This window comes from Cicer arietinum, chromosome 3 (genome assembly GCF_000331145.2).
Source record: "Cicer arietinum cultivar CDC Frontier isolate Library 1 chromosome 3, Cicar.CDCFrontier_v2.0, whole genome shotgun sequence".
NCBI lineage: Eukaryota > Viridiplantae > Streptophyta > Magnoliopsida > Fabales > Fabaceae > Cicer > Cicer arietinum.
Window position 1 is genome coordinate 36,231,148 of NC_021162.2, and position 13,718 is coordinate 36,244,865.

A 13,718-nucleotide genomic window follows, 5' to 3' on the forward strand; every position below is an offset into this window, starting at 1 on the left:
TACAAAAGGCGTAAGAGTAAGAACGACAACATGAAATATGAAAATATTTTATGAAAGGAAGGGAAGGAAATGCCCCAAACATCTGACTACATAAAATTCGTAAAATTAGGAATCAACCACAATATTTCCTAAAATCTATCATTTCCTTTTGAAACATTTAAAACGAGATCCTCCTTGAATAGATAATTTCTGGCCTAAATTATTTTATGAATCCCTTTTTTTTTTGTCTGAATTTGCAAGGATATATATATTGTTATTATAATAATTATTGCCTGGCCGAATTTGCAAGGAGAGAAGGAATAACATACCTTACGTGGTTTGGTATTAGAGTTGGAATTGGAATTGGAAATTGGAAATTGGAAATGGAAGTTAGAATTAGAAATGGAAATTGGAATTAGATGGAATTGGAAAGGCGGCTCCCTTATGCTCCAAACCTGATTGGAATGCGGCTTGGTTGGAAGGCTACATATATATATACTTCATAATAGCCTAGGTTATTGTTATTATAATAATAATTATTATTATTATTATTATTATTATTATTATTATTATTATTATTATTATTATTATTATTATTATTATTATTATTATTATTATTCCATTCTATTAGAGCTAACTCTTGTTTTTATTTTATTTATATCTATATACATATTTATTTATTTTATTTTATTTATTTTTTTGTAAGTTAAATATGGTTAATATTAATAATTTAAATCAACTACTAAAGCAAACACACAGACACACCTAAGAATTAGAACACATATTAACACTCATAAAAAAATTAGTATTGTATCATTATACTATTCCAAATAAGGTAATGAGAAATTGGAGTGTTACAACATTGGGTTTCTTCTTCGTTGCCGTAAACACTCCTCCATCCTCCCAATCTTCAACCTCTCATTTTTTCTTCATTTTTTTCAAATCAGTCACACCCAAAAGCTTGACAAAGCTCTTCAAAAACATTTTTAAACCTTGCATGTCTCAATTTGTCTCTAACCAGATTCAAGGAAGCATTAAGGGTTAATACCCAACAAAAATGAAGAACTTGAGTCAAAGTGGCAATACGAGAAAAAAGGGGTGCTCAACAACCAATTTAACCAGAAGATCGTCTTCTCCCTTATAATAAACTGTGAGTTCTTTATATTAAAGGTTTTTTTGTTTGTTATGAGTAGGGATTTAATGTTTTGAGGTGAAGTTGTTTAGAAGAAAATAGAAATGGAAGAAAACAACTCACATAGGTTTAACCCATAAGGATTTCGTTGAAATGCCAGTAAATTAAAACATGCATATTGTTTATTGTTGAGATATTGTGAATGAATTATATATTAGAAAAAATTTACTTAAATGTGTATAACTAGACTTAAAGTGATTATGCTTTTCCAGCACAATTTATGCTCGTTACTGCTGTTGCTTGTGATGTGTTTGTGAAATTGTGTTGTGTTATATTAATTTCGTCTAGTATGAGGATTTTGGGCGGTGGAAGTTTTTAAAAAAACTGTTTTAGGTTATTATAGATTGGGAGAATTAGAGTGTGATTAAATGGAATTTTGCATATAGGTGTTTTTAAAACTGCATCCAAATGATTTCTCATGACTCCAATATTGTTTCTATTTTTTGACTATGAATTTACATTTTGAATTACGGACTTAAGATTAGAATTATTATGAGTTTAGTATATCGCTTAAGCTATTTATAATTGTTGTGGATGAATGATGCATTTTGTATATGACATAATAAGTGCAGTTTATACAAAATATTTCAAGTTTTGTACAATATCATTAAATCATGCATGGCCTTATTCACGGTGGGACATTTAGGTTATTCCAGGCATGGAATAACAAGTAAATGAGAACAATCAGGACGCTGATTGGGGTTTGGCCAGACCACCTTTACCAATCAGGACTCAATTATCTTAGTGACCCACATTAAGATATTGAGCGACTTTTCCTTATTCCAAAGGAAATGATTTGAGGTCATACATATATAATAATAATAATAATAATAATAATAATAATAATAATAATAATAATAATAATAATAATAATAATAATAATAATAATAATAATAATAATAATAATAATATTTTTATCATGAGATGTATAATTATTTTTCACGTTTTATACACTTTTATGAAAGTAACTCTTTGAGATTGTTTTTTCCTTTTATTTTTAGAGCTCACTGAGATATTTTATCTCTCCCCAATTATTATTTTTTTTAGCAGCTGGAGGAACATGAGACATGAAAATAGCATCAAAAGATCAGTTCCAAACTCGTTGAATTAGAATTTAATATTTTGTTTTATGATGTTAATCAGACAATCGTAGTTTATTTCAAGATGTAATATTTTATGAATCTACTAAACAAGTTGTAAACTATATTTATGAATGTAGTTTTCAGTTATGATGGTGATTCTAAATTATTATTTATTGTTAACTACCTCTGTTTTACTAATGTGTATGGATCATATTATCATATTCTAGACAAATGATAATGGGTTCTACATTTTGGTATCAGAGCCATGTCGATTCATTTGGACTATGGATTATGTGTTAGAAATTTGAATATCTTTATTTTACTATACATTCTAATTATCATTTCACCTAATATTAAGTCTGATCAACTTAGTATTTGTGTATGGTATGCAGAATTATGGCTGAAGGATCTAGGAGGAATCTTGCCCCTGAAGATAGTATGACTCCACCACCCACTGCTGAACCATGGGAAAAGGTTATGGAAGCTATTCAAATGCAAGCAACGGCTACCCATAATCTGGTACAACAAATGGCAATGGAAAGAGATAGCGCTCCAATTGCCAATAGGGTGTTTGATGATTTTCTTAAGTTGCAGCCTCCATCATTCCAGGGCTGCCACAATCCATCAGAGGCCCAAGCTTGGCTGGATGAGATTAAAAAGGCATTTGAAGTAGTGCCTTTTACTGAAGAACAAAAAGTGGCATTTGCTGCCCATCTACTAAAAGGTGGGGCAGAGTATTGGTGGAGGAGTGCAAAGACATATCTTCAAACCCAAGGAACCCATATGATTTGGGAACACTTTGAGGTGGCCTTTTTAGATAAGTATTATCCAAAAAGTTCCATAAGACAAAAGGAGTTGGAGTTTGTGCACCTGCAACAAGGAGACATGTCTATTGCAGAGTATGTTGCTAAGTTTGAAGAATTGGCCAGATTTTCCCCACATGCCCAATATGCACCCACAGAAGAATGGAAGATAAACCAGTTTGAATGGGGATTGAGGCTTGAAATCAGAGGGAACATAGGCCATATGGAGCTTACTAACTATTCTACTCTTGTACACAAGAGCTACATTGTTGAAGAAAATTTAAAGAAGGTACAAGAGGAGAGGCATGCTAAGTGACAACAAAAGAAAGAATTTGGAAAATTTGGTCAACAATTGAAGGTGAAGACTACCCAAGGGAAGGGAAAACAAGTACATACCTCCAGTTCCCCAAGAGCAAAGAAGTGTCTTAAGTGTGGCATAGATCATGGGGGATAGTGCTTGGTTGGAAAACAAGTCTGCTACTACTGCAAATAGCTTGGTCATATGGCTCCCTTTTACCCAATACGCCAAAAACAAGCAGAGTCCAACCCAAACAAGTCGAACACTGGAAGGGTCTTTTCTCTCAGTGCAAAGAAAAGTATGAATCATAATCTAATAACTGGCACTAGATTCATAAGTGAAATCCCTTTAATTGTCATGTTTGACATTGGCGCATCCCATTCTTTCATCTCTTCTGATTTTGTTTTGCAACATAATATCCCTGTATTTGAAATGCCTTATCCCTTAGTCGTAAGCATTGCATCTAAGAATTCAATAGAGACCTCCTTAGTATGTCACCAGTGTCCAATCACCTTGTATGATAGAGTTTTTCTAATAAACCTAGTCCGTTTGCCCCTTAAGGGATTGAACATCATATTATGAATGGATTGGATATCCGACCATTCAGTAACTTTGATTTGCCATGGTAGGAAAGTCATAATTCCTCCAGAAGTTTCCCAACCAGAGGAAACCAAATACCCTTCCTTGACCAACAATTCTTTACTCTTCCAATGTCTGACCAATGAGGTTCAAGGCGTACTATTATTACTATCCTCTAACCCAGGGTCTGAAATGGACTTGTCCAATATTCCTGTAGTCAGTGAGTTTGAGGATGTCTTTCCAGAAGATGTGACATCATTGCCTCCTGAAAGAGAAATAAAGTTCTCAATAGACTTGGTCCCTGGAAGAGGATCAATCTCCATTGCCCCTTACAAGATGTCCCCATTAGAATTGATTGAGTTGAAAAACCAATTAGAGGACCTTATAACCAAGCAGTTTATCAGACCAAGTGTGTCTCCTTGGGGAGCCCCTGTGCTCTTGGTAAAGAAGAAGGATGACAACATGAGGTTATGCATAGATTATAGAAAATTGAATAAAGTGACCATCAAGAATAAATACCCTCTGCCCATAATTGATGACCTTTTAGACCAATTAGGGGGAGCTAATGTGTTCTCCAAAATTGAATTGGGGTCAGGGTACCACCAAATCAGAATAAAATCACATGATGTACCAAAAACAGCCTTTAGAACTAGGTATGGGCACTATGAATTTTTGGTTATGCCTTTTGGTGTAACCAATGCCCCAGCTGTGTTCATGGATTACATGAATAGAATTTTTAGGCCATACTTAGATAAGTTTGTGATAGTATTTATAGATGATATATTTTTAGGCCATACTTAGATAAGTTTGTGATAGTTTTCAGACTCTTAAGACCAAGTTAACCACTGCCTCTGTGTTGGCCATACCAGATCCAACCTTAAGATTTGAAGTGTATTGTGATGCATCCCTGAAAGGTTTAGGTTGTGTATTGATGCAAAAAAACCAAGTAGTGGCTTATGCTTCAAGACAACTAAAGCCTCATGAGGGAAACTATACCATTCATGACCTAGAATTGGCTACCATAGTGTTTGCCTTAAAGATATGGAGACATTATCTGTATGGAGCACAATTTGATATTTACAGTGATCACAAGAGCCTAAGGTATCTATTCGACCAGAGGGAACATAACATGAGGCAAATAAGGTGGGTGGAGTTTTTGAAAGATTATGAATTTGAACTAAAATACCACCCAGGCAAGGCCAATGTAGTGGCCGATGCATTGAGCAGGAAATCCCTACATATGTCTCATCTCATGATCCAAGAACTTTCACTGCTAGAAAACCTTAGAGACTTGAACCTAAATATGACAATCCTTCAAGGGGAATTCTTTTAAATAAACTAGAAATAACTAGTAGCCTTAGAGACCAAATTAGGCAATCTCAAGGGATGGATGAAGAGTTGCAACTTAGAAAGGACCAAGAAAGATTTACAAGGGAACGAGATGGAACAGTCCTATTTCAGGGAAAAATTTGGGTACCTAAGGATTCAGAATCAAAGAGACTGATACTAGAGGAAGCTCACAAAAGTAACCTGACTATCCATCCTGGATCTACCAAGATGTACCAAGACCTTAAGAAAATTATTGGTGGCCAGGTATGAAGGTTGATGTGGTTACTTTTGTGGGTCAATGCCTGACGTGCCAAAAGGTGAAAATAGAACATCAGAGGCCAACATGATTGTTACAGCCTTTGGAAATACCTGAATGGAAATGGGACTCAATTTTCATGGATTTTGTTGTAGGTTTGCCACATACCCTAACCGAGTATGATTCCATTTGGGTGATTGTGGACAAATTAACTAAGTCAGCCCATTTCTTACCAGTAAAGTCAAACTACAACACCCTCAAACTAGCCATGTTATTCATTAAGGAAATAGTGAGGTTGCATGGGGTGCCTCTTAGTATCATATCTGATAGGGACCTTAAGTTTACCTCCATGTTTTGGAATGCATTTCAAAAGTCTCTAGGAACTAGACTACACCTTAGTACTTCCTACCATCCCCAGACTGATGGTCAAACCGAAAGAACCATTCAGACTCTAGAGGATATGCTGAGAGCTTGCATTTTAGAGGAAGGAGGAAACTGGGATACGCATTTGCCTCTGGTAGAGTTTTCCTACAACAACAATTACCATGCTAGCATTGGCATGACATCTTATGAGGCTTTGTATGGAAGAAAATGTAAGACACCGTTATGTTGGTATGAAGTAGGGGATAAGGGGATCTTAGGTCCTGGAGTTATCCAAGAGACCACTAAAAAGATTAAGGTAATTAAGGATAAATTAAAGATAGCCCAAAGCAGGCAAAAGAGCTATGCTGATATCAGGAGAAGACCTTTGGAGTTTGAGGAGGAAGATCATGTTTTTTTGAGAGTTACCCCCACTATTGGCATTGGAAGAGTGCTAAAGGTCAAGAAGCTAAACCCTCGTTTTGTTAGACCCTTTCAAATATTGCAGAAGATTGGTCCCTCTGCATACAGAATAGCCTTGCCACCCAATTTATCCGATCTACACAATGTTTTTCATGTCTCCCAGTTAAAAAAATACATTCCTAACCCTCACCAAATTTTGAGTCATGAGTCTATCCAACTGATGTCAAACCTTACTTATGACCCAATGCCAGTGCAAATTATAGATAAAAGCTTAAAAGCATTGAGAAACAAAGAAATTCCCCTAGTGAAGGTTGTTTGGGAAGGATCTTTTGTAGAAGAAGCAACGTGGGAAGCAGAGACAGACATGCAAAGGGAGTATCCTTACCTTTTCCAATAGGTAATACTCAGAATTTTGAGGGCAAATTTTTTTTAGGTGGTGGATGATGTAACAACCTATCTATTTTGTTAAATCTAAGGCTTAGTTGTTAAAAATTGTTAATTTAAAAATGCAATAACTAGTCTATTTGTTAAAAAAAAGGCATTATTGTAGTATTTGGACAAATGAAGGGCAATGGCGTAATTTTCATTCTACCTCTCCAATATCTCTCTAATATATCGTGTTTTTCAGAAACAACATTGGTTTCTTCTTCGTTGCTGTAAACACTCCTCCATCCTCCCAATCTTCAACCTCTAATTTTTTCTTCATTTTTTTCAAATCAGTCAAACCCAAAAGCTTGACACAGCTCTTCAAAACCATTTTTAAACCTTGCATGTCTCAATTTGTCTCTAACCAGATTCAAGGAAGCAGTAAGGGATAATACCCAACAAAAATGAAGAACTTGAGTCAAAGTGGCAATTCGAGAAAAAGGGGAGCTCAACAACCAATTTAACTAGAAGATCGTCTTCTCCCTTATAATAAACTGTGAGTTCTTTTTATTAAAGGTTTTTTTTTTGTTATGAGTAGGGATTTAATGTTATGAGTAGGGATTTAACCCATAGGGATTTCGTTGAAATGTTAGTAAATTAAAACATGCATATTGTTTATTGTTGAGATATTGTGAATGAATTATATATTAGGAAAAATTTACTTAAATGTGTATAACTAGACTTAAAGTGATTATGCTTGTCGAGCACGTTTTATGCTCGTTACTGCTGTTGCATGTGATGTGTTTGTGAAATTGTGTTGTGTTATATTAATTTCGTCTAGTATGAGGATTTTGGGCGTTGGAAGTTTAAAAAAAAACTGTTTTAGGTTGTTACAGATTGGGAGCTCACTGAGATATTTTATCTCTTTTAAAAATTGGTTTTCCCTTTTATTTTTAGAGCTCATTGAGATATTTTATCTGACCCCAATTATTATTTTTTTGTAGCAGCTGGAGGAACATGAGACATGAAATTAGCATCAGAAGATCAGTTCCAAACTTGTTGAATTAGAATTTAATATTTTGTTTTATGATGTTAATCAGACAATCATAGTTTATTTCAAGATGTAATATTTTATGTATCTACTAAACAAGTTGTAAACTATATTTATGAATGTAGTTTTCAGTTATGATGATGATTTTAAATTATTATTTATTGTTAATTACCCCTGTTTTACTAAGGTGTATGGATCATATTATCATATTCTAGACAAATGACAATGGGTTCTACTGTTTTTCTCCTAAAAGGCTAGTATCTTCAAGCAATTGGAGGGTAAACTTCCTTTGAAACAAGTTAATTTCCTTTTTTGATCTGTCAATTTCCAAGTCAAGAAAATACTTTAAATCTTCTGGCACCTTCAATTTGTAGTGTTTTTCAAGAATATGTTGAGTTTGAGCCAACATTGTCTTGTTTGGACTTGGTAGTATTGTGTTATCAGTAGAACTGTACAAAAAATTTGGTTATAAGGCTGGAGTCTAGAACCGAATATAAATAATATAGTTACAATCAAACTCATTTACCAATCGATTGGATATCCAATCATGTTTTAATTTTGGATTTGGATCTTTTTTGATTATTATTCACTCAAAAATAAGATGTTTGTATTCGAATACAACCTTCTGTATTCGAATACATATTAGCAAATAGTAGAAAAACAGCAAAATTCAGCTTTTAAAAGGGTTTCGATATCAATCAACACTTACACACAAATCCAAACAATCACACTTAACAATTATAGCACAATCACCATGACAACTTGAGTTTCAGAAAGGTTTTACAATCAATCAAACTTACACACAAATTCAAAACATTCACACTTAGCAATTATAGCACAATCACCATGAGAACTTGAGTTTCGAAAAGGTTTTGCAATCAATCACACTTACACACAAATCCAAACAATCACACTTAACAATTATAGCACAATCACCATGAGAACTTGAGTTTCGAAAAGGTTTTGCAATCAATCACACTTACACACAAATCCAAACAATCACACTTAACAATTATAGCACAATCACCATGAGAACTTGAGTTTCGAAAAGGTTTTGCAATCAATCACACTTACACACAAATCCAAACAATCACACTTAACAATTATAGCACAATCACCATGAGAACTTGAGTTTCGAAAAGGTTTTGCAATCAATCACACTTACACACAAATCCAAAACATTCACACTTAATAATTATGGCACAACCACAACAACCACTTGAGTTCAAACACTCAATCATAATCTTGAATGAAACATGACTCGCGTGCCAAGCACCCTAATGCAATGCGTATATGCCAAAATGCATGGACTCGGAATTCCAAACCAAAACCCTTCTCGAAGGGGCGTAAATCATAATTGTATCGCCTATCACAGGTCTTATACTAATTATCAAGGTGCCATCCATCACAGGCCCGCACAATTTACTAAAGTGTTGCCTATCACAAGCCTTACACTATTTTCTAGAGTGCAATCGCTCACAGATCAACACGTTCTAGAGTGCAATCTCTCACATATCAGCACGATGCGATAATCCCCGTAAGGATAAGATGAACCAACAAATTACATGGAATCATCTCGTGGCCCATCCGGTCATCATTATCACCATAGCCCATTCGGTCGCCACGTACAATGAAATGCATAAGAATACTCTAACTTTATCCACTACAATCATTAAGTAAATGCAGATACTAAAAGATTCCCCATTTTTATTAACTATGAACACGTCAAACACGACAACCACAAATCATCACAACCCACCACTCAAACATATCAAATTTCATTTCCTCAAAACCGCACATAAATGAGTTAAATTCATTTTCCACAAAACACTCATCAATATCACCAAAAACCCAACTTTAAAATTTTACCCATAAAAGCATTAAATTCATTTTCCCCAAATCTACACTTCAACCCTAACAAATTTCTTTTCCTCCCAACCACGGATAAGTCCCTAAATGCAAACTAAAAGTTTGGAAGGATCCTTTACCTTAACGATAGCTCTAACACGTGATTACGGTACCACGATTAATTCGGATAAAATCTCCGCTCGCGACGTCGCTTCCGAAGTTAGCTCACTAGCACGGTAGCGTGGAGATGAGCAATTTTCCCTTCTATCACTTCTGAAAACGAAGCTTAGATCTAAGAGAAAAGTGAAGATTTGTGATTGTGGGTTTTGGTTTTCTTGAAACAGAGAATGAAGAAGAAAAAGTTTTCTCGCGAGGGAGAAGGTTTCATTTTCTTCCTTTCATAAATAAATATCTAAAAACTCTAGATATTTTAAAAAAAACATCATTTCACCCATCACTTCCCAAACCACGTTTTGTTAAAAATATCTACTCTCGTCGCAACTCAATTGACAGATTGAAATTTTCAGCAACCAGAGATATTTTTAACTAAATTGTTCGGTATTAAATTCTTCGTAATGTAATTAAATTATTCTCCGACTAATAATTTTAATCCAATTTCCAAAAATATATTTTTGGCATTTAACTCACTAAATACCAAAAAATGAGCTAAAAGCCTAAGAAATTCAACACAAAATACCCTAAAATTATTTAATTTAGGATTTAAAAATTAAGGGTATTACACCATTTCTCTAAATTGTAATTGACAAACAATTTAAATTGAATTAGCAAGATATTTTCTTTCTGTCATTAACCCAACAACAAAAATTTGTTGCTTCTTCTCTTCTCCAATTTCGACGACAACAACAGGTAGCCATTCTTGAACTCAACTCCATTCTTCCATTTACCTCTTCCTTTTCTACATTTCAATCTCTTCCTAACTTAACAATGCCTCCTTTTATTCTCCATTTCTACACCTATTAAGTTGTATCATTCCTCATGTACCATGAGTTTTCAATAGAAATTTCACCATTTTCATGAAGTAGAAAAATATGTTCAAATTTGTTCGTAGTTTTGTTATCATAATTTCATAATACATCAGATTCTTGAAATTAACAAGTTATATTAAGTTTTCCGTACATAATGTCAACTTTTTAAATCAATTAAAATTACACAAATTAATTAAAAAATAATCGAATTTTAACAATCGATTTTAAAATTGGATTTGTCAAAAAATAAAATTTATAATTAATTTTATAACCGATTTTAAATAAAAAATAGATTTAATTATAAATTTTAATTCATATAATAGTTTTAAGATGGATATGATTTAATTTAAAAAAAAAAAACCCACACAACCCTAATTCTAAGTATGTAAACTTGTTTATGCCGAGAGATTAAGCAAGGAGTAGTAGCTTGAAATTAACCAGAAAACTTTGGGACTTTGGCTTTTAAGAGGTGATACTATTCAGATTGTAACATCCCAAAAAGTAACCAATTAATTATTAAGGAATAGTGAAATAAGGAATAATGAAGTAAGAGTAAGAAAGTTTTAGCTACAACAATATTTTAGAATAAGTTAGACGAGTCTTGTTTAATTAATTAAGATTAATAAATAATATGCAAGAAGTAGGAAGAGGAAAGTGAAAATGTTAAAAAAAAATAGTTTTATGATCAGTAAGAAATAAAGAGAGGTGTAAGGAGTAATTAAATCAAGTAGAAATCAAGAGGTGTATAGCTAGTATTTTTTATTGAAAATAAGTTAGGATTTTTTAAAATATATAAAGGAAATAAAAAGTGAATTAGAGAAAGGTTAGTGTATATAAAGACATAATGTAATTATTTTTAAAGCTTTTTCTCATTTTGTAATAATTTTTTTCATCAATATAATACATTTTTAAGTTTTTCTCTCTATTTTTCATTTATGGATTTCATTATTTCTTAATATGATATCAATACATATTTGATATCCACCTTGAAGAAAATTCCACTACATTTTTTTTGCGAAAATTTAATTCTCGACTATTTTATATTTCTTTATTTCATCTTTAGTTTTAACTTCTTCTCTATCTTCATTATTAATTATATTTATCTCTAGTCTTGCTTTCTATCTCTATTGTTGATCATTGTTTAATTCCTGTTCCCTTTTTCTCTTTGATTTTCTTGAGAAAAATTCAAAAATTCTTTTCGTATTATTCTCACATGGAAAGTGAATCCACTTAACACTATTTTCTATTATTCTAATATTGATTATGATACGAAGGAATCATTGTTGTCAATATGATACAAAGGCATTTCTACTTTGTGTGCAGCTAATGATGTTTTAGTATGAATATGATGCTCTTTGGACCAAGTGAGAAATCCATGTCTTGTGCCCTACACTGGATGAGCGAGTGTTCCACATGATGAGATAGTACTCACTTTGCGGAAGTAGTATATCTCCATCATTGAATTAATTGATTATTTTCTTCATAATAAATATGTATATTGGATTTATTTGATTATTGTATATGTGGGTTATTGTTAATTTAATTGATGCGTTTTTATTAATTATTGGAAGTAATTGGTTATTATAGAAAAATCTTAGCTATACCATGAATATTTCTAAAGAATAATTTTGGAAGAAGGCAGGTGCAATGATCGATTTTTTCGGGTTACCGCTCCAGATGAGAACAATCTTGTTTTAAAACTGTGTGTATTGTTTATTGGGATTTAGTATATCGTTAAAGTGTTATTTTCAGAGACAGAGGTCGTCGAGGATGTCGAGAGTTGAGAAGTCCTATGTAACACCCCGATTTTCTAAGAGAGGGTGTATTTTTTTTCAAAAGAAATTAAACTAAAACAGAGAAATAAACAAGAAAATGCCTTTGGATAAATAATTGAGTCATTATAATTTACAAGCAGCGGAAAAGTTTCTCCAAATATAAATCCAAAGCATTTACACAACAACAAATGGTACATGGGACCCATTCAAATAAGATGTCAAACTGACAATATTAGTATAAGTACAGTTTTCCAAATAAAAATACTCCAACCCAAAAAGTAGGACGTCTAGTCCCTATACATCAACCTAATCTGATCATCCTACCAAAAACTATACACCCTGAGTGATCTCCACGCGCCCCGTGAGATCCTCCTAACGTAGCTGCAGTCAAGCGTTCCCATCTCCATTCCCGTCCGTAGGGTACGAACCGGTAGGATCGTCCCGACTCTTATCTGAGGGAAAATCCCAGATTTCCACAATAATTGTAAAGGGTCACCAACCGAAATTAACAGATAACACATAACATTTAAGTTTTAAATGCACAAAATAACCTTTCAACTAAGCATGCACCTTAAAAGGATTTTCCATATGCTAAAAGTTCATATAATGCTTGACAATTAACAATGAACTCAAAATGAAGTTCTCAAATCATCAAGTAATACATAACTGACCAAAGCATTGATAAATCAATTGAGCAATCGATTATCTAGCTCAAAATAAGGACTTTTGCTGAGCCAATCGATTGCCAAATCGATTTGGTCAGTTCTGCTGAGTTTCTGCATGACCAAATCGATTTCTAAGTCGATTTTGTCAGTTCTGATGAGTCCCTGTGTTGCCAAATCGATTTCCAAATCGATTTTGGCAGTTTTGCTGAGTTCCTGCCTCTCTGCCAATCGATTTCCAAATCGATTTCTTAAAAGATTTTGAAAGATATATTTATACAATCGATTGGCAAATCGATTAGGTTAAAATAGTGAACTTCCTGCAACTCATCCAATCGATTGGGAAATCGATTTCCCTCATCATTTTTCCAAAAATTCATAACTAACTCAATCACATTCATACATAATCTCAAATCCTAACACTTAGCACTGATAACGCAATCGCTACAACATCATTAGTTTCGAAATAGTATTGCAAGCAAACATGTTATCACCAAATTCCAAAACATAACACTTAACATTTATAACACAATTAATACAACATCATGGGTTTCAAAATGGTATAGCAATCCAACATGTTATCACCAAATTCCAAAACATAACACTTATAACACAATTACTACACATACCAAATGAACCAACAATTCACAATTTAACAGGGTGTAGTCTCTCACGGACAAACACCTGTGCAGTCTCTCACGGACAAACACAATTCACCAAGAAACGTAA

The 13,718-nt window shown here is 33.3% G+C and overlaps 1 protein-coding gene across 1 annotated transcript; it reads left to right on the plus strand.

Annotated features, from left to right (window-relative positions):
• The first annotated feature begins 2,649 nt into the window (after positions 1-2,649).
• LOC101494891 (uncharacterized) lies at positions 2,650-3,372 on the plus strand. The gene has a single exon (XM_004515625.1). It carries the CDS (start codon positions 2,650-2,652, stop codon positions 3,370-3,372), a length of 723 nt encoding a protein of 240 aa, XP_004515682.1.
• Positions 3,373-13,718: the final 10,346 nt, after the last annotated feature.

Coding starts and splice junctions, on each gene's coding strand:
- LOC101494891 (XM_004515625.1), top strand. CDS start 2,650: ATGGCTGAAGGATCTAGGAGGAATCTTGCCCCTGAAGATAGTATGACT.